This window comes from Mauremys reevesii, linkage group 13 (assembly GCF_016161935.1).
Source record: "Mauremys reevesii isolate NIE-2019 linkage group 13, ASM1616193v1, whole genome shotgun sequence".
In the NCBI taxonomy this organism is placed as follows: domain Eukaryota; kingdom Metazoa; phylum Chordata; order Testudines; family Geoemydidae; genus Mauremys; species Mauremys reevesii.
The window spans coordinates 13984980-14005266 of NC_052635.1; the positions used below are offsets into that span (position 1 = coordinate 13984980).

The following is a 20287-nucleotide window of genomic DNA, read 5'->3' on the forward strand; positions in this document are numbered from 1 at the left end:
GAGGGATGAAATATCGGGACGCGAGGGGGAGAGCAAAAAAAAAAAAAAGGCGGCGGGGAAAAAAAACAAAAAACAAACCAAAAAAACCAACAGCAGTTTCACAGGGGCCGCGCCACGGGATCGCACACAGCACCCCGGCAGCGCGCGCTGCCCTCCCCGCGGAGCCTCCTGCCCCCCAGCCCGCCCCAGGCACATGTGGCATGTCCCGCTGCAGGTGGGGAGCCCCGCACCTCTCCCGCTCGGCTGTACTCCAGCGGCTCCTTCCTGGCAGTGACGGGGAAGTTTATGGGTTCGGGGTCCCTGACCGGCTCCTCGCCCCTGTCCGCCGGCCGCCCCACCTGGGACAAGTCTCGCCCCCGCAGCCCCCCCTCTGCCGCATGTCTCCGGCGGCCCACGCCCCCGGGCCGCGCTGTCCCCGGACCCACCGCGCTGCCCCACGGGCTGCAGGGCTGGAGCACTGCAGCGCTCCCGGCCCCATCTGGCCATGGCCCGTGTGCCCAGGCTGCTGCACGGGGGCGTCTCCTCCCCAGGCCCAGCTCGGGATCCAATGGGGCCGTGAGGGGGCGAGGCTGGGGGCAGGGATTTGGGGAGGGATCTAATGGGGGAAGGAGGGGTGGGGACGAAAGCCCCTCCGGGCTCCACCTGTGCGCCGGAGCGGAGGGCAAAATTGTTTGTTTGTCCGTCCAGTGTCCCGACTGAACATTGGTCGGGATGCGGGACAAACAAGCAAATATCGGGACAGTCCTGATAAAATCGGGACGTCTGGTCACCCTAAACTATAATGACAAAACAATACAGATGGGAGGATTTCACAACTACACTGTAAAGTCAGAAGGGTTTCCCAACTATGTCTATTGATAAGTGAGTTCTTACCAAACAGAAAACTATCAAACTAAATTTCCTTTTTCTTCTAGGCTCTCCCCTTTCTCTGGAGGTGATAGATCGGGTCACCTTCCTGACAGCCCCAGATTGCCTTGTTTTAATGTGGCTAGGCTGGAATGTGAGGATGTGACCGTTCGCTTCCCAGCTTATGGCTGCCTCTGCAGCTTAGCCAAAGGCCTTAGCCTAAGAACCAGGCCTCAGACTGTCACAGTAAGAGAAGGCCCAGACACAGGCAGACAGTGATGTTGATTCTTTCTTTTATACCTCTATAACTACCTAAATGATAAACATCTACCTACATTCTTAAAGTGTAGGCCTTTGCAGACAGGCCTGACTATCTATATCCTAACATGAACGTTTGAAACTTTTCCCTAATATCCAACCTACAGCTCCCTGGCTGCAGACTCAGTCCATTACTTCTTGTCCTGTCCTCAGTGGACATGGAGAATAATGGATCTCTGTCCTCTTTAGAACAGCCCTTAACAGATTTGAAAGCTGTTATCGGGTCCCCGTCAGCCTTCTTTTCTCAAGACTAAACCTGCCCACTTTTTAACCTTCCCTCACAGGTCAGGTTTTCTAACCCTTTGATCATTTGTGTTGCTCTCCACTGGACTCTCTCCAGTTTGTCCACATTGTTTCTAAAGTTTGGCACCCAGAACTGGGCACAGGACCCCAAGTAGGCCCTCACCAATGCCGAGTAGAGCAAGACAATTCCTTCCCGTGTCTTGCATATGACCCTCCTGGTAATCCACCCCAGGCTGACACTAGCCTCTTCTGCCACTGCATCACGTTGTTAACCTGGCATAATTCCCTCCTCTGCCCCCCTCTCCCCGCACCACAATGACACTCCACATGGGAGCAGGGCTCTGTGGTTAACAGCGGGGACCATGCAGCCATTGGCACATCCCACCGGCCTGTGGAGTCACCACCCGTTAGCCCATTGCCCCATCCCAGGTTTTGAAACTTCCTCTGTATGTGCAGGGTTTTGCCCCCAGTCCTGGGGAAAGCAGCCTGCCCCAGACCACAGGGAGGGATCCAGCAACGGCCCAACCACCAACCGACACCCAGCGAGCCAGCGGGGCTGGACAGCAGCCGGTCCAGGCTGACAGGGTCGTGGGCAGCCCTGTTGGGCCAGATCTGGGCCGGCCCCGGGACTGGGAGGTGTCCAAATACCCAAACCTGTGAGCACCGTGAGACACTGCAGGGTGAATGGGACAGAAGCCGGTGCAGAGGGGCCTGGCAGGACCACCATAGCTAGTGCTAGTGGAGAGGGATCCCGCGTGGGCCCTGGATCCCCCTGCGCCCAGCCGTCCCGGCGCAGCCTGCCCTGGATCCCCCTGTGCGCAGCCTGCCCCGGATCCCCCTGCGCCCAGCCGTCCTGGCGCAGCCTGCCCCAGATCCCCCTGGGCCCAGCCGTCCCAGCGCAGCCTGCCCCGGATTCCCCTGCGCCCAGCCGTCCCGGCGCAGCCTGCCCCAGATCCCCCTGGGCCCAGCCGGCCCGGCGCAGCCTGTCCCGGATCCCCCTGGGCCCAGCCGTCCCGGCGCAGCCTGCCCCGGATCCCCTGCGCCCAGCCGGCGCAGCCGGCCCCGGATCCCCCTGCTCCCAGCCGTCCCGGCACAGCCTGCCCCGGATCCCCCTGGGCCCAGCCGTCCCGGCGCAGCCTGTCCCGGATCCCCCTGGGCCCAGCCGTCCCGGCGCAGCCTGCCCCGGATCCCCCTGCGCCCAGCCGGCCCGGCGCAGCCTGCCCCGGATCCCCCTGCTCCCAGCCGTCCCGGCACAGCCTGCCCCGGATCCCCCTGCGCCCAGCCGTCCCGGCGCAGCCTGCCCCAGATCCCCCTGCGCCCAGCCGGCCCAGTGCAGCCTGCCCCGGATCCCCCTGCGCCCAGCCGGCCCGGCGCAGCCTGCCCCGCATCCCCCTGCTCCCAGCCGGCCCGGCACAGCCTGCCCCAGATCCCCCTGGGCCCAGCCGTCCCGGCGCAGCCTGTCCCAGATCCCCCTGCGCCCAGCCGTCCCGGCACAGCCTGCCCCGGACCCCCCTGCGCCCAGCCGGCCCGGCCGTGGCCACCACAACCCCCCCGGAGGCCCCGCAGTGCAGCGTGACAGGGCTGGTGAGCTCAGCCCTCTCTGCACATTCCGTGTTATCCGTTTGGGGCGTGAGTGTTAGGTGTGTTCGCTGCCTGTCGTGAGAGCCAAACTCTCTGTCTGGCACCATTCTCAGTTTTGTCCCCAAAGGGCTAGTGTGTGACCTGCCCTGTGTCTGTGTATGGTGCGGGAGGGCGAGCAAGCCCCTGGGGTGATGGTCATGGCCTGGGTTTGAGCCCCAGCGCTGCACAAAGTTGGACAATCCGGGCACCTTAAGACAGGCTGTTTTGTTCAGGCGTGGGGAACCCCTTCCTCCAATGAGCCTAAGTCTGGGTCAGTCACCCCAGCTCCCCCACCCTCAGCCACACCAAATTTCCTGGCAAGCCAAGAAACCGTGTGGATTTTAGAGCACTTAGGAGAGTTGAGCTTTAAACGGGGAGCTGGTCTTAACCTTCACTGTAGCAGGGCTGGCAGCCGCTGTGCCAGCACAGAGGGCGATGAACAGGTGACCCCAAAGGGACATTGTCTTATAACCTCCCGAACACACACTAGACACCACTGCCCATCCAGAGCTGGGATAGAACCCAGGAGTCCTGGCGCCCAGCCCCCCTCTAAGCACTATACCCCACTCCCCTCTCAGGGCCGGGATAGAACCCAGGAATCCTGACTCCCAACCCCCATCCGTGGTGGGCAGGATACAGCTCCAGGAGGGATGACTCCAAGCCCCAAGGCCAGGCTGGTGCTGGCAGCCAGTCCCTGCCTCCTCCATGTCCCATCCAGCCCTCACCCTTCCCCCAGACCCTTAGGGCTCAGGTGGCACTGGGGGAGGCAGGTCTCAGCTCCCACTGGCTCTGCTGGGCATTTCCAGCAGCCAGGCCTGCCCCTCCCCTGGCTGGGTCACTGCCCCTTGCAATGCCCAGGGCTAGGATTGCCAGGTGTCCTGTTTTCGACTGGAACATCTATTTGAAAGGGACCCTGGCAGACTGGGCCATTAAAAGTGCAGTCGGTGGCACAGCAGGGGCCCGGGCCTAAGGCAGATGCCAGGCTCCCTGCATGCCCTGGCTCCATGCAGCTCCAGGAAGCAGCTGCCAAATCCCTACAGCCCCTAGGGGCAGGGAGGTTCCACGTGCTGACCCCACCCTGAGTGCCGGCTCTGCAGCTCCCATTGGCCAGGAACTGTGACCAATGGGAGCTGCCGGGGCAGAGCCTGCAGGTGGACTCCTCACCCCCTCCTGCACTCCAACCCCCTGCCCAAGCCCAGAGCACCTTCCTGCACCCTGAACCCCTCATCCCCAGTCCCACCCCAGAGTCAGCACCCCCAGCCGGAGCCATCACCCCCACTGCATCCCAACCCCCTGCCCAGCCTGGAGCCCTCTCCCGCACCCTGAACCCCTCATTTCTGGCCCCACCCAGAGCCCGCACCCACAGCCAGAGCCCTCATGCTCCCCTGCACCCCAAACCCCTACCCCAGCCTGGTGAAAGTGAGTGAGGTTGGAGGAGAGTGAGCGATGGAGGGACGGGGGATGGCGGGGGGCTTGGAGAAGGGGCAGGGCCTTAGGGAAGGGCCGGGGGAGGGTGTTCAGTTTTGTGCAATTAGAAAGTTGGCAACCTTACCCAGGGACCTGGGCAGAGAACCCACGGATGGACAGGCTGGGGCTGGGGGTTGGGTTATGGGGTATCCAGGGCACCCAATAAGGGGATAAACCTGCAATAGGGCACCAGGACTGTGTGGTTAGAGAGGCTGGGAGCCAGGAACCCGGGGTTCTAACTTGGCTCGGGGAGCAGAGTGGGGGATAGTGGGTTAGAACAGGGGGGTTGGGAGTCAGGACTCCTGGGTTCTTCTTGCAGCTTGGGGATAGCGTTGGGTTGAGGATAACAGGGGCAGATACACCAGGCACTGGGGCTGTGGGGTTCACAGTGTCTCAGGACCCTGCCCTGTGCCTGCTTCCCCGCTAACTCCCTGCCCCACCCACAACTCTGGGGCCCTTGGTGGGAGGAGCTGCCCCACCCCAACCCTAGCTGCCTGGCCGGGCTCTATATAATGACACCCAAAGGGGAAGGAGGCTCAGGGACTCTCAGCTCTGCTGGCAGCTGGATCCATCTCTGACGGGAGCCCCAGGAGTTGGGTGAGCTGAGAACAGACACAGTCGTGGGGAAATGCAGAGGGAGGGGCACTGAGGGTTGATCCCAGGGGTCTGGGAGCAGAATCTGGCCCTGGCCCCACTGCACTCAGGGAGTGACTCTGGATTGACCCTCAGGCAGCTGAGATCACAATCTTGGCAAGAGGGTAAAAGGAATCGCAGGTGAGATCTGGGGTCAGCACTCCTGGGTTTTCTTCTGGCTCTGCAGGGGCAGTGGGGTCTAGTGGGTTAGAGCAGGGGGCTGGGAGCCAGGACTCCTGGGTTCTCTCCTGGCTCTGCAGGGGCAGTGGGGTCTAGTGGGTTATAGCAGGGGGGCTGGGAGCCAGGACTCCTGAGGGGTTCTCTCCCCACTCTGGGAGAGGAGCAGGGTCTAGGGCTGCAGAAGGGGGAGAGCTGGGAGTGTGGACGGACGCATTGTGGACAAACGGGTAAAGCAGAGAGTTAGTGGCAGGCTGGGGCTGTGGTCAAGGCTCCCCTCTCTGTGTCTTAGGATGGGATTTTCAAACCCCTACAGGGGTCTGGACGCTGAACCCAAGCCACCAAATGGGAGCTGAAAGCTGAGCCTTAACCTCGGTTTCCCCATCTGTAACATGGGAAGAACAACCCTTTCTTGGTCTGCTTTGTCCATTTTAGACTGTAAGAGTTTCTCTCCGGATATGTGCAGCGCCTGACACAATGGGGCCCTGATCTTGGTTGCGGTCTGTGCAGTGCCTGGCACAATGGGACACTGATCTCGGTCGGGTTAATGAGGCTTTAGGGGTAGACGGGCCTGGCAGGGGGAGAGGTTTGGGCCCAGGAGGTTCCATGGAGGAGGCAGATCCCCACCCTGCGTTGTCTCCATCCATCTCCCCCCTCGCCCCACTGCAGGTCGATCCAGTGACAGACGCGGCCATGGCCCTGAGGGGACCTTGCCCCTTGCTCTTCCTGACCCTCATCCTGCTGGCCGCCAGCCTGGCCCAGCTCAGCGAAGGCGCCAGCTACCGGCAGTTCGTGACCCAACACTTCGACAACCCCAAGACCAGTGCTGCTAACGACCGGCTCTACTGCAACCTCCTGATGCAGCGCCGTGGCCTGACCCGCTTCTTCTGCAAACGCCGCAACACCTTCATCCACGCCCCCGCCGGCCAGCTCCAGGCCATCTGTGCCCGTGGAGGGACACACGTGAGCCTCAACCTCTACGACAGCCTGGAGTCCTTCAACGTCACCACGTGCCGGGTGCTGCCCCGCTCCCGCCCGGGGAACTGTAGATACAGGGCTGCAATCGGCAATACCAAGGTCCGCGTGGCCTGTGTCAAGGGGCTGCCTGTGCACTTAGAGCCAACGTACCTGCCATGAGCAGGGAATCCCCCTTCTGCTCCCCACCCCGTTTTGATCCTGAGCAGCCCTCTGTTGCTGGGGGCTCCCTGTCCCCCTACTTGCCTCTCCTGGGCAACGCCCACCATGAGTCTCCACAGGGACTGTCAGCATCTCCCCTTATCCCACAGGCCAGCAGCTTGGGGCCTGCCGGGGGATTTTCCATGCTGGATGCCCAGTTCCCATCCACACGAGTGTAAATCCAGTTGCCCAGCCCCCCACCCCACCCCCCCCAGCTTGCATTGAGACCCTCAGCCTGAGCCCAGCGCCTGCCTCGCTGGGCAGGATCCAAACACAACTGGCCTGGACTTGGGCTGGGGCTGCCCCGAACCCACCAGGAGCGGGAGAGGTTGAGCGGCTCTGAAACCTCAGACCCATTTCATTGGGGGCCCAGTTTTAGCCCCCCGAATCTGACCAAAATTCCCACAAACCCCTTGGATTTGTCTAAACCTGCATGATTGGCTCTGGCCCCGTCACTGGGGGATGTGGAAACCAGCTGAGCCTCGCATGGCCAGACACCACAGGGCTAAGATGGGAGGAGGGCTGCTGGTCCGGGTAGAAATGAGGGGCTCTGAGGGCCCGGTGGGAGAGGTTAACGCTTGTTCCTGTCGTCCCCCCCTCCCACCGTCCCCCAGAGCTCCCCAGGCAGTGAGATTTGCTAGACCAGAACTAGGGTAGAACCAGGAGGCGCTTGGGGTCTCGTCCCTGGCTCTGACGTCTCTTATGTGAGTATAAGGTGAGGCTGTGACCTGAGCTGAAGGGGAAGCAGAGGGGGGGTGGGGGTTGCAGTGGGGTGGGGTGATGCTGTTGGAGAGTTCAATTCTCTTGCTGCCACCTTTAATACAATGCTGCCAACACAGAATGGCCAGGTGCATGTTTGTGGGGTATTTGGAGTGGGATGAACAGCTGCCCCAATGGCCTTCAGAGAGCACGGCTGGATTGTCGTGGGGTTATCTAGGAGGCCCAACCTCTGATCTGGCCACAGGCCAGGGGATGGGCTGGCAGGGAATGGGACACAGGGTCTTTCCCCTCTAGGGGGCGCTGGCTCCAATCCAGCCCCAGATCAGGGGACACCAGCTGGCTCAGGGGGGCTGGGAATGGTGCCCGGGGCCTTTCCCCTCTAGGGAGGGTTGGCTCCAATCTGGCCCCGGGGGAGGGGGGCGGTGACTGGCTCAGGGGGGCAGGGAATGGTGCGCAGGCCTTTCCCCTTCAGGGAACACCAGCTACAATCCAGCCCCACAGCGGGGGGTTGGCTTGAGATCGCCCTTTGAAGGCTGGGGAGCTGCTTCTCCCCCCTCCCCAGCTCAGCCCATATTTCCCTCTCCCCGGGGGGAGGCCGGCTACAGAGGAGACCCTGGAAGCGTGATCTGCAATGTCCCACGCTCTGTATCTGCAAAGCACGGTGCCCCGCAGTTGCCAAGGGCAGGGGCATGGCTGTGATGGCGCCAGTTCTGGGTGAGGGGCAACGTGGACTAGACAAATTCACTGAAGGGTGACACAGGACTCCAAGGAGAGCTGAATTTCCAACCCCTGGTTTAGCAGCCCTGGGCGTTAACCCCTGAGCTACAGAGCCAGGGCTCCTAGGTCATTCACCCCTCTCCTGCAGGGCACTGCCCTGCTGTGCGCACTCTACTCTGGGCCACGGGCAGAGGAAACCCTTGGAGATTTCACGGATATCATTGAAGATACGAAGTTGCTGAGACACCAGACTCCGTTCCCACCCCCCCGCCCTGGAGTCCCTCACTCACTCCCCAAGTCCTTCTCCTGTGGTTCTCTGCCACATTCCCCCCCATTTCAACACCCTCCTGCTCCTGCGAGTCCCCTTCTGCACCCACTGCCCCCCCCCCATCACCTCCCATGCCGGATACCATCACACCCTAAAGCAGTTCTGCATTGCGGACACACATGAGCCTGGTACCCCCAGCCCGACGAGCCAGGTAGAGGAGAACCCCCCCGCCCCCCTTTGCAATAGCCAAGTCACAGTGAAGTGGGAGACAAAGGATGGGGACTCATACGAGGTACTGGGGGAATCGTGTCCGCCCCTGGGAACTGGCATGTGCCATGGAGGGACATGCCGCCTAGTTAGTGTGGACAGGGATTGCAAATGGACCTGGTCAGTAGCACCCGCAGTGAACGTGAGCGGGAAGCGCCCCCTACTGAGCCCACCGCCCCACTCCCTGCAGGACCGCGCCCCCTTGTGCATTGGGGCCAGCACTGACTGCCAGGGGAGAGTGCCCCCTACTGAGGCCCTGCCCCACTGCCTGCAGCACAGCGCCCCCTAGTGCCACGCTGGGGCACTGGGGCCAGCACTGACTGCCAAGGGAGAGCGCCCCCAAATGATCCCCCCTCCCCACTCTCTGCAGCACAGGCCCTCAAAACTGCACTGGGGTCAGCACTGACTGGCAGGGGAGAGTGCCCCCTGCTGAGCCCCCACCCCAATCCCTACAGCACAGCGCCCCCGAATGACATGCTGGGGTATTGGGGTCAGCACTGACTGCCAGGGAGGGTGCTCCCTACTGATCAGTGCCCCAAAACACGGCATGTATCCCTACCAGTGCTCATGTGGTGCCAGGACACTCGGGACCACCGGCCTGGCCCTTTTTTCGGAAGCTGTCCCACCATCCTGGTACTGCCCTGATCCCTCCAGTGGGGCCCCGTACCCATCTCAGATAGACCCCTGAGCAGCATTAACTACACAGCACCTCACTGTGCCAATACAGCCTCATGGCACTGGAGTGAACCCCTGCCCTTCTCTCTGGCACCGACTCCCCCCTTCGTCACTCCTCTGCCCGCGGCTGGCTCAGGGACTCAGGGACGTGTGTAGCCCTGTTATAAGCAACCAGACAAAGCCCCAGTTGGGCACAGCCCTGCCACATGGCCAGCGAGACCCGTTGTCCCCCTCCATTCTCTAGGCACAGCTGTTCTGGTCTGCCAGGCCGGCCCCACCCCAGATCCCTTCACTTCCCCCATGGGACCCATGCCCCCACACCGACCAGCCCCTCCAGACCCACCAAAGTCTTAGGAGGGACTCGGAGACCTGCTATGCCCTCACCATTGATCGCCCCACCCGCGGCTGGACTGTGTTTCTTGGAGACATGCAAAGCCTGTTTCCCAGGATTCTCTGCAGAAGTCGGGTCCCAGCTCCGGGAAGTTTGGAATTTATGATCTCCGCTTTCTCAGGACACTGATTTCCCCATGGGGCCTCACTTGGCCAGGGGCCGAACCATGTTGCCAGAGGGCCTCGCAAATAGCAATGTTTCCAAACATTTCTTCCCTGCAAGCTTTTCCCAGGGGCTCAGAGCGGGCTGATGATGTCTCCTCTGCTGGGTCGTTTTTTACGACAGGTCATGTGCAGGCTGGGTCAGTGTCGGGATGGGACTCCCAAATATTGGACGATATGGTGCAAGTGACTCAGTAGGGGGCGCTCTCCCCGCACAATCGGCGCTGACTGCAGTGCCCCCGCGAGATGCTAGGGGTGATGTGCTGTGCTTCATCTCTGCTTGCAGCCATTCAAGCTGAGTGTCTCCTAGCCATGGGATTTGTCCAGTGAGAAAACTGAGGAATGGCGATTCAGGATATTTCCAAAGCTTCTACAGGGATTCGGAGCCCCAATTCCCATGAAAATGAATGAGATCTGGGTTCCCAAATCCCCTAGGCAAAGCTCAGCCTAAATCTCGTACACCAAAAGATAAACCCTGGTGTCCTGGCTAGTTCCCATCTCAGGGCAGTATATTACCCCTCCCCAAATTCCTGCCATGTTGCCAAGAGGATCCCTTCACCTCCAGCCCTGACAGCTGGGGGGACAGCTGTTCCCCATTTTCCAGGCACCACCCCAGAGGTGGCTGCAGTAGGATTCCAGCATAACAGAGAGAAGAATTTGACCCTCATTAGCAGTTGTTTATTCAGCTTCCCCCTGGACTGGTGCCTCAGTGTTTCCCAGGGTCATGGATTGTGCAACTCTGGCCAGTAGGATATTTCTCTGAGTGCAGCCACCCCTGCTGTGTCTTTCTCTCCAGCCTGGCTCAGTATATAACACCCACCCAGAAAGTACAGAGCCTCAGACACTTTGCAGGCGGCTGGATCCATACTCTGAGGGAAACCAAGGCACCAGGACTGGGGTGAGTTGAAGATCGGGGCCTGAAATGTCCGGTGTATTTAGGCAAGAAGGCTGAGGGAGCAGGGTATTGTAGATGATCTGTAGGGAATGCACTAAATATAGTAACACAGAGCAGATATAAAGAGTGAAACAGATCCAAAAGGCCCATCACGTAATATTCACTGTGTGGAGAAGAAACAGCTGCATGAGTTGAAGTTTAAAACTGGTGGGGGCAGATCCCCAGCCAGGGTCAATGGGTTTAGCTCCATTTTACACCTGAGGAAGCTAGGGGTGAACGAGAGCAGCCACCCCACATCCAGGGCTCTGACTCCCTGCTTTGCCCTTCAATCCGACTAGATCTCACTCCCTTCCCTGAGCTAGGGAGAGAACCCAGGAGTCCTGGCTCCCAGCCTGCCTTGCTCTCACCCGTTAGATCTCCACCTCTGCCCCTGCTTCCCCCCCAGATAGCCATGGCCCTGAAGGGACCCCACCCAGCGTTGCTGCTGCTGCTGCTGGCTTTGCTGCCCGCCTGTCTGGCTCTGGGCCGGAGGGAGACACGCCACGAGAAATTCCACCGGCAGCACGTGGACTTCCCGAAGACCAGCGCCCCGGACGCCCGGCGCTACTGCAACCTCCTGATGCCACGGAGGAACCTGACGGCTGATGCCTGCAAACCCACCAACACCTTCATCCACGCGGGGCCTGCCGAGGTGGACAGCGTCTGCCACTCCGGGGGCACCCCCGGCACCGAGAATTACTATGACAGCAATGTGCCCTTTGAGCTCACCACCTGCCGGCTGGCAGGGGGCGCTCAGAGACCCCCCTGCAACTACCGTGGGAGAACCAGCACCCAGCGGATCCGGGTGGCATGCGTGGGAGGGCTGCCCGTGCACTATAAAACACAGCTCTAGGGGCAAGGAGGCGAGCAGGGTGAGGGGCAGCGAGGTTGGTGATTTCATCCGAGCTTAAAGAAATTGGGAGCCAATGGGGCCTGGTCCTTCACTGGCATGATTGGGAGTTCAGCAGCCTAAACCCCTTAGATCCCTACCCCACCCCCACCCTCTGCTGCCCCCAGTGCCCATTATACAGTATAGCCACCCCTTCCCTGCCCCCACCCTCTGCTGCCCCCTAGTGCCCATTATACAGTATAGCCACCCCTTCCCCACCCCCACCCTCTGCTGCCCCCTAGTGCCCATTATACAGTATAGCCGCCCCTTCCCGGCCACACCCTCGGCTGCCCCCTCGTGCCCATTATACAGTATAGCCGCCCCTTCCCCACCCCGCCCTCTGCCCCCAGTGCCCATTATACAGCATAGCCGCCCCTTCCCCATCCTTTACATGCTGCTGGTACAGTGGCTCAAGGACAGGCCTGGAACTCAGGATACCTGAGTCCTATTTTTTATTCTTCCTCTGACCCAGTTCTGTGACCCTGCAGAAATCACTTGAAGTTTCCGTGCCTCGGTTTCCCCATACGCTGTCCATCGAGTCTCTTTAGCATGGAAGCGCCTTGCGGCACGGATTGGCTCTCATTTCGTGTCTGTACAGTAGCTAGAACGCAAACATGCCTCCATTTCAGTTGAGGTCTCTAAGTGGCACTATCAGTCAAATCGTATCCGTTGTTTGGGGGCGGGCGCATCTTTTTTGTTCTGTGTTTGTTCAGCACCTGGGCCAAGGTCAGTGGCTGGGTCTCCTAGGCACTAACCCGGTACAGTTAATAAATAATCAGAGGAGATGTATCGAGCTGAATCCTGGAATCTCTTTTCCTGAGTCGCAGTCTCTTGCTGCTTCCTCCAATAAAGCGCTTTGCTAGAAAGGGCTGTGGTCTGTGTTTGTGGGTGTGTCCTGGGGAAAGTCAGGAAGTGTAACAAGAGCACTCAGCATGAAATGCCTTGGGAAAATCCTGCGGTGAGATTTCAACCCACAACCCTCTGTTTAGCAATCTAGGCTCCAAGCTACAGGGCCAGCTGTTTGCTATCATCTCCTAGCATGTGGGGAAATATTGCCTGTGCCAAGAACAGCGGGATCCGTTCGGTCTACTCAGGAATCAGCAGAGAGCAAGCCCTTGGGGGACGCATTGACTCAGGGAGCTGGGCTCTCTCCCCCAGTCCTAGACGTGGTGCTCCCATACCCCGCTGCACCCAGATCCTTCCACCTGGGATAAAAAACTGGACCATGAGCCAGGGAGGTTGAGCCAGGGGAGAACTCGGCCGGTGTCTGGGCTGGTGTTGCTATTGGGGAGGAGGGGCTGAGGAGCGGGGATTCGAAGAGACTTTACAGCAGCTGGGAGCGTGGATTTCGGTTCCACTCTCTTCAGGGCTGGGAATCCAGGGGCCAAATTTGAGTGTTTCCCTTACAGACCCGTGAATCCCCAGGGGCAGTTCTGAGATGGTGATGCAGGGGCAAAGGGAGCGTATTTAATCATTGGAACACTTCACCAAGGGACGTGGTGGATTCTCCATCACTGACAATTATTAAATCAAGCCTGGATGTTTTTGTATAAGATCTGCTCTGTGAATTATTTGGGGAAGTTCTCTGGCCTATGTTCTACAAGAGGTCAGACTATGTGACTGTGTAGGCACACCCCGACTCCCTGTGGGGTGTATCGTGGGTGCGGTGACACCATGGTAACAGTCTACCAGACTATCCTGGGCCTCACAACAGTGTGGCCCAGTGGCCAGAGACAATATAGTGGCCCCCGAGTGCAGGGCAGCGTGGTCTAGTGGCTGGAGTCAATCATAGAATCATAGAATCTCAGGGTTGGAAGGGACCTCAGGAGGTCATCTAGTCCAACCCCCTGCTCAAAGCAGGACCAAACCCAACTGAAACATCCCAGCCAGGGCTTTGTCAAGCCTGACCTTAAAAACCTCTAAGGAAGGAGATTCCACTACCTCCCTAGGTAACGCATTCCAGTTCTTCACCACCCTACTAGTGAAAAAGTTTTTCCTAATGTCCAACCTAAACCTCCCCCTCTGCAACTTGAGACCATTACTCCTTGTTCTGTCATCTTCTACCACTGAGAACAGTCTAGATCCATCCTCTTTGGAACCCACTTTCAGGTAGTTGAAAACAGCTATCAAATCCCCCCTCATTCTTCTCTTCTGCAGACTAAACAATCCCAGTTCCCTCAGCCTCTCCTCATAAGTCATGTGCTCCAGCCCCCTAATCATTTTTGTTGCCCTCCGCTGGACTCTCTCCAATTTATCCACATCCTTCTTGTAGTGTGGGGCCCAAAACTGGACACAGTACTCCAAATGAGGCCTCACCAGTGCTGAGTAGAGGGGAATGATCACATCCCTCGATCTGCTGGAAATGCCCCTACTTATACAACCCAAAATGCCATTAGCCTTCTTGGCAACAAGGGCACACTGTTGACTCATATTCAGCTTTTCGTCCACCATAACCCATAGGTCCTTTTCTGCAGAACTGCTGCCTAGCCATTCGGTCCCTAGTCTGTAACAGTGCATGGGATTCTTCCGTCCTAAGTGCAGGACTCTGCACTTGTCCTTGTTGAACCTCATCAGATTTCTTTTGGCCCAATCCTCTAATTTGTCTAGGTCCCTCTGTATCCTATACCTACCCTCCAGCATATCAACCACTCCTCCCAGTTTAGTGTCATCTGCAAACTTGCTAAGGGTGCAGTCCACACCATCCTCCAGATCGTTAATGAAGTTATTGAATAAAACCGGACCCAGCACCGACCCTTGGGGCACTCCACTTGATACCGGCTGCCAACTAGACATGGAACCATTGATCACTACCCGTTGAGCCCGACCATCTAGCCAGTTTTCTATCCACCTTACCGTCCATTCATCCAGCCCATACTTCTTTAACTTGCTGGCAAGAATACTGTGGGAGACTGTATCAAAAGCTTTGCTAAAGTCCAGAAATAGCACATCCACTGCTTTCCCCTCATCCACAGAGCCGGTTATCTCATCATAGAAGGCAATTAGGTTAGTCAGGCATGACTTGCCCTTGGTGAATCCATGCTGACTGTTCCTGATCACTTTCCCCTCCTTTAAGTGGTTCAGGATTGATTCCTTGAGGACCTGTTCCATGATTTTTCCAGGGACTGAGGTGAGACTGACTGGCCTGTAGTTCCCTGGATCTTCCTTCTTCCCTTTTTTAAAGATGGGATACATCTCGAGGGCCAATACAGTGGCCCTCGAGTGCAGGGCAGCATGGCCTAGTGGCTAGAGTCAATACAATGGTCCTTGTGTGCAGGGTCGTGTGGCCTAGTGGCCAGATCTGTGGGGCTTCCATCAAAGTGGGTGTGGCAGCCAGGGTAGGGGGACCCGGGCCCACCTGACTCCACCAGGTCATGACCCAGGGCCCTAATAGTGGCAGAGTGGTCCACCACTGGGTCAATGGGGAATTCAACTGCAAGAGGCTGACTTTCCATGGGTAGGAGATATTACTCACTCCACTTCCCTGGGCTACTTCCTGCTATGCTTCCTGTAGCTGTAGTCCAAATGGCGTCAGGGTCTCAGGGCTCCTCAGTGCAGGTTACTCCCTGGGATTCTGACACCCACCAATCATCTGCAGGCAACAGGTCTACGGTCTAGATCTCAGGATCTTCATCTCCTGCACGTAAGGGCTGTAATGGCCCCTGGGCTGAAGCCTCTACCAAGCATCCTTCCTCCTTGGCGGTCTGCCCAGACTGAGCTGTGCTGCTCTCCTTTATACTAGCACAGAAGTTGGAGCATGCCCAGCGTGGTCGGAGGGGTGGAACTTTGTCCACCCATAGTGTGGGATTAACCCTCTCCTGCCTAGTGTGGGGCATGCACACCCTGTCACAGACTAGATGATCACAATGGTCCCGTCTGGCATGGGAATCTATGAATCTATTAAACTTGCTAATGTATTAGCAACAGTACATCATCTCCAATTTCACGGCTATATGGCTTTTGTCTCTGTAGCAGGAAATTTTCAGAACTTCTTTCAAGTGAAAGTTGTAACTCTGTCTTGTATTCATTTCATCACCTGAGCTACCGTGTTATTTCTACCAGGAGTTGAAACTCAGTTTCCAATGTATCTGAATACTTCTCTTTTCCATTTAAAAGTATTTCAGCTTTTTTTTAAAGAAATTTAAAACTTAAATGATACTTGGACAGGCTGTAAATGTCTGGAGTTTTCTCAACAATCTTTGGAGAGGTCGCTCCTGGCTTTCTGAATTTGTTAAGGAAGTGGCTTGAGAGCTGCCAGATAACTTAATTAATTCCCTGTTTAATATAAATATTTTTATACTCAAATCATTTCTCCCTGCATAGCAAGGCCTGAGCTGGCTCCAATCGCACCTGGCGCTGCCAGGCTGGATGGAACGAACCCAGGTTTCGGGTTGATCAGAGGAGCCGGGAGTCCATTGTGACCACAACCCTATCCACACATGGACCTTGTAGAGGTTCCAGCTGGTTCCAGCTCATGGGTCAGGGCAGGGAGACCAAGCCGGGAAGAATGAGATTGTTTGAAACTCAGCTGGTTCCTCCTGCTGTTCCCGTCTGCCTCGGGATCCATGCCACCACGTAGCCGGAGGTGCTGCCCCTCCAAACCCACTTGGGTGGGGCCATATAACAGCACCTGGAGTGGCTGCAGGCTCAGGGAAATCTCAGCTCCACAGGCGAATGGGTCCATTTCTCAGGCTCGGGCAAAGGTGCCAGGAGCTGGGAAGGTCGGAGAGTCTGTGTCAAGGTCAGAACCACAGGGGTTTGGGGCATCGGTCACTTGAAGGTTTCAACTAGTTTAAATGGGGGCTTCTCTGGAACCTGAAGTTTTAAAACCATGATTTGAGGACATCAGTAACTCAGAGGTTCGGGATCTATCACAGGGGTGTGTGGGTGAGGGTTTGTGGCCTGCAATGTGCAGGAGGTCTGTCGAAGAAAAACTCAGTTCTCACTTTTTGTTTGGATGCAGCAAAATCAAATACTTTATTATTTCTCCAGTAATTACCATGGAGGGAGAGAGTGCCATAGGACACAGGGTCCTGGACAGGTCTCTCAACTGGTAAAACAATCACAGCAAGCCTTTATACCTTTTACAGACAATTTCTAGCAATAATACAGACAGTAAAAAACAACAAATACATTTTGTTTATACATAAGTTTTCCTGCTATCTCACTAGAAAAACAAGACTGCAAGACTGCACATTGCAAGGTCGTAATAACTTTCACACAATTCACTCTGTCTTACATTATCTTGCTTCCTCACGTCACCAGGGTCACAGTTAACCTAACTCATGCTAACTAACATTCATTAAGATCTCTTCAAAACCTTGTTAATTATTTACTGGCTTCCACACTCCCCCCTTTTGTACTTCTAGTACAACAAACATTGCAAATCCCAATTTGCATCAAACCATGGATATCAGATTCTACAGCAAATATGTCAATCTTAGGGTTTTCATGGGATGTAATGACAATGCATGATCAGCACGAACATGAAAGGTATTGCTATTCTTACGTTATTTACAACAACAACAACAACAATATAATCCTAAATTAACTAACAACACTACAAATAATAACAATCCTATAGGAATAATATAATGGGGCTGTTGTACAATTGCGAACACAAAGCACAAAACATCATACCTAGTACATAAAATAAACACTCTATAAGCTGTATGATAGGCATTCCTTCCATCTTGATATATATTCTAAAGCATGGGAATTTGCCCTTGCAATTCAGAGATTCTTTGAACCTTTGGTAACAATGAAAGCAAATTTTGAAACTAATCAATCACGATTCTAGTCCAATCAAAATATACCTAATATCTAAGAGCTACTTACAATATTCTATCTGCATTCTATCTGCAGGCCAGTAAATGATATAATTGCCTGCAGCAGTGGTAAGATCAATATGTATATCTTGTAAAGTGGTGTCATTAACGCACACACAGCTATCATTAGCTTGAAAAAGTGGGTGTCCCGTCAGGGTAGTTCCTTGACCTCCACCCTCTCAACAAATATTGTCATAAACAGTGATAACTTCCCCTAGCGTCAGTTCATAGATACACTGAGCTGTGGTGGTTCTAACGGCCAAAATGTCCATTGACTCTCTATTCTTATCCAAAATGTCAGGTGTCATTCCAGGGGTACTGTCTAGAAATCAGTTGGAGATACCAGGTGGTCTAATTTCCCCAGATGTCTCGGTAAACAATTACAGTCCCACAGGCATCCTCCCCATGGACCCAGCAGGATTCGGTATGTGGGAGCCGACACCCACCCTAACCGGTCCATATGCTTGGAAGGAGCACTGTGAATGTCCACACTTCCATCCAGAAAGTGTCCAAGTATGTCTTCATGACCACAGATCAGATGGTACTCCTGACGTCTGTAAGGGCAGTGGGCCAAGTCTAGTCTAGATCCCACTGCAATGCCTTCCCAGCCTCAGTGATATTCAATACCATCTCTGTCAGTAACTTCTGGGTCATAGAACTAAGGGTGGAAATTACATGTAACTCAGCAACTCCAGCCTGTACTGAAGATAGCTGAGCTTCAAAAATAAGACTAGTGGCCTTTTCTAGTTGCCCCAATTTCCTATCATGTTTTTTTGGCCTGGAAGAATAGTCCAAATGGCTACTACACTATTGGCCAAATGAAATAACCCAGCCCACAGGGATCTGGTCAATTCCCTTTTTGTCCAGAGGAAATAACCCAGGCCTTGTTGTTGTGCTAATCTAATGGTAGCCCCTTGTGAGCAATCTGGGTATGTAAAAAACTGGATAAGGGCAATGTCAGGTAAAATCCAATTAGGGAGGGCAATACATACTGAAGGATTTATCCAGAACACAGGGCGCAGCCTGTAGAATAAACCCCAAAATCCAATTAATACCACAGTCCCAAGCATGGGTCCCACAAAGTTCTTCCTGCCAGTATGTAATTCTTTGTTTCTTCACCAGGGTCAGTTCTCAGTGTCCTTTTCAGTCAGGAATTCCTGGACTTTGGCAATGTCAGTGGAGTGAGTGTGTCTTCTTCTTTCCCAAAACAATCGAGGTTTAGCATCCTACAGGGGAGAGGTTTCCAGCACATATCACCCTGTAATAGCTGTGCTCTTTTCTAGAAAAGTCTAAAGGCACAGTTGGTCTGTCAGTGGTCAAGGGAGCTTTTTCCCTGCTGTCCAGAAGTACAGTAGAACTAGAAGAAAGAAAAGGCTAATCATCAATAGGAAAATTCTTCTGATGTGGAGGGGTCTTTTTTGCAGTGAGAATCCTGGGTCCAAGCAGTCAGTTTGTGGCACTTCACAGCGGTGTCGGTAGTCAGCAGGACTGGGAAAGGGCCTTTCCAGCATGGAGCCAAGGCAGTCTTTCGCTGAGGGATCTTTATGTAGACCCAGGCTCCTGGTTCCAACGAGTGGCAAGGTTGCACAGGATCCTTTGGTAGTGCTTCCATCACCTGTGTATAAAAGACTTAACACATTTCATTAGTGCCTGACAATATTTAAGCATTATGTTATCCAGCAAATGAATGTCCATCTGAGCTGGGGTCAGTGGGGTGCAGTTGGTAGTCAGCATTGGGTGTCCTGTCAAATTTCATGAGGGCTGAGTCCAGTCGTTCGATTGGGAATGGTTCTCATACACATTAGTGCCAAAGGAAGGGCATCTGGCCACCTTAAGTTCGTTTCAGCACAAATCTGGGCCAGTTTATTCTGTAAAATCCCGTTCTGGCGTTCCACTGTCCCAACTGTGGGTGGTGAGGGCAGTGAGTTGCACATAACTCCTTCACAATCGGTCCAGTAAAAATGAATTCCACGATCACTGTTGATACCCACAGGGATGGCAAAACGTGGCACAAAATCTTCAAGCAAAATGTCACAACAGTCCTGACACCTGCTTTCCTGCAGGGAAAAGCTTTAACCCAATTGGTAAATACATCAACTAAAACAAATACATATCCATAACCACAACATGTAGACATCGAAATAAAATCAATCTGAATATTTACAAAAGGTCCCCAAGGAGGAGAGTGGGCTGGCCGCTGCACACCAATCTCGTGTAACTGTAGCAACCATTCCCCCTCCCCTTCCCTTGGTAGGCAGCCAAGCGGTGTCCTTGACTGGGGCCAGCGCATGTTAGCCATTCTCTACTTGGCTTTTTTTTTTTTTTTTTCTTCATTTAACCTACAAAGGAAACTTTTACTCTTCAATTATACACCTTTTTCATAGCATGAACACATAAACAGTACTGTTATACAGTACAGAAGTATTATCATTCAATGTATGCCACATATACCCTTTCACTAAAATAACCTTATTACAGAACTTTGGAAGAACAAGCCAGGACAAGCACACCCACTTTGAGAAGTTCACTTAATATAACTTCTAGTCCAATAGCTATCCACCATCCCCAGCCCTCTGGCTAAAGTCTGAGGTACCCAGAAGGATCCCTTGTACAATATGGGGAGTGGGTTAACTTTTCATGTCCTTGCTTCCAAAGACTGTCAGTATGCAAATTTTAACAACAATTCTCAATTAAAAGATTTGGCCAATGTAGTTTCTTTCCCTTACTAAAGAAAATGTATTAGACTTTAGTATATCACACTTTTCTGATATAACTAAACACTTTGTACTCTAAGTTGAACAAAACAAGTATCTGCATTGCAATGCAACATTTTCGCTTGATGTCAAATCAGACCATCTCATGAAAATATTAAACACAACAATTCTTTGGCAAAACACCACAAAACAGAACATAGAATACACAACATAATTGTGACTGCCAGTAAATCATAGTATGTTGAA

At 54.8% G+C, this 20287-nt stretch overlaps 2 protein-coding genes across 6 annotated transcripts; both read left to right on the forward strand.

Moving 5' to 3' along the window:
- The first annotated feature begins 1730 nt into the window (after positions 1-1730).
- On the forward strand, positions 1731-7202 carry LOC120381189 (ribonuclease-like). Of its 4 annotated transcripts, none has more exons than XM_039499341.1 (3): positions 1731-1836; positions 5224-5268; positions 5974-7202. In XM_039499341.1, exon 3 carries the CDS (start codon positions 5998-6000, stop codon positions 6439-6441), a length of 444 nt encoding a protein of 147 aa, XP_039355275.1. In that variant the 5' UTR covers positions 1731-1836; positions 5224-5268; positions 5974-5997; the 3' UTR covers positions 6442-7202. The 4 variants fall into 4 exon arrangements, with proteins under 4 accessions (XP_039355275.1, XP_039355272.1, XP_039355274.1 ...); XM_039499340.1 differs by lacking the exon at positions 1731-1836 and adding an exon at positions 1950-2063; XM_039499338.1 differs by lacking the exons at positions 1731-1836; positions 5224-5268 and adding an exon at positions 1934-2063.
- A 3249-nt stretch (positions 7203-10451) lies between these two features.
- LOC120381190 (ribonuclease-like) lies at positions 10452-11719 on the forward strand. 2 transcript variants are annotated; one of them, XM_039499342.1, is made up of 2 exons: positions 10452-10577; positions 11020-11719. In XM_039499342.1, the coding sequence occupies exon 2, from the start codon at positions 11026-11028 to the stop codon at positions 11464-11466; it is 441 nt and encodes a 146-aa protein (XP_039355276.1). In that variant the 5' UTR covers positions 10452-10577; positions 11020-11025; the 3' UTR covers positions 11467-11719. The 2 variants fall into 2 exon arrangements, with proteins under 2 accessions (XP_039355276.1, XP_039355277.1); XM_039499343.1 differs by having other exon boundaries at positions 10471-10577; positions 11024-11719.
- Positions 11720-20287: the final 8568 nt, after the last annotated feature.

Excerpts from the sequence above, each read along its gene's own strand:
- LOC120381189 (XM_039499341.1), top strand. The coding sequence starts at position 5,998 with ATGGCCCTGAGGGGACCTTGCCCCTTGCTCTTCCTGACCCTCATCCTG.
- LOC120381190 (XM_039499342.1), top strand. The coding sequence starts at position 11,026 with ATGGCCCTGAAGGGACCCCACCCAGCGTTGCTGCTGCTGCTGCTGGCT.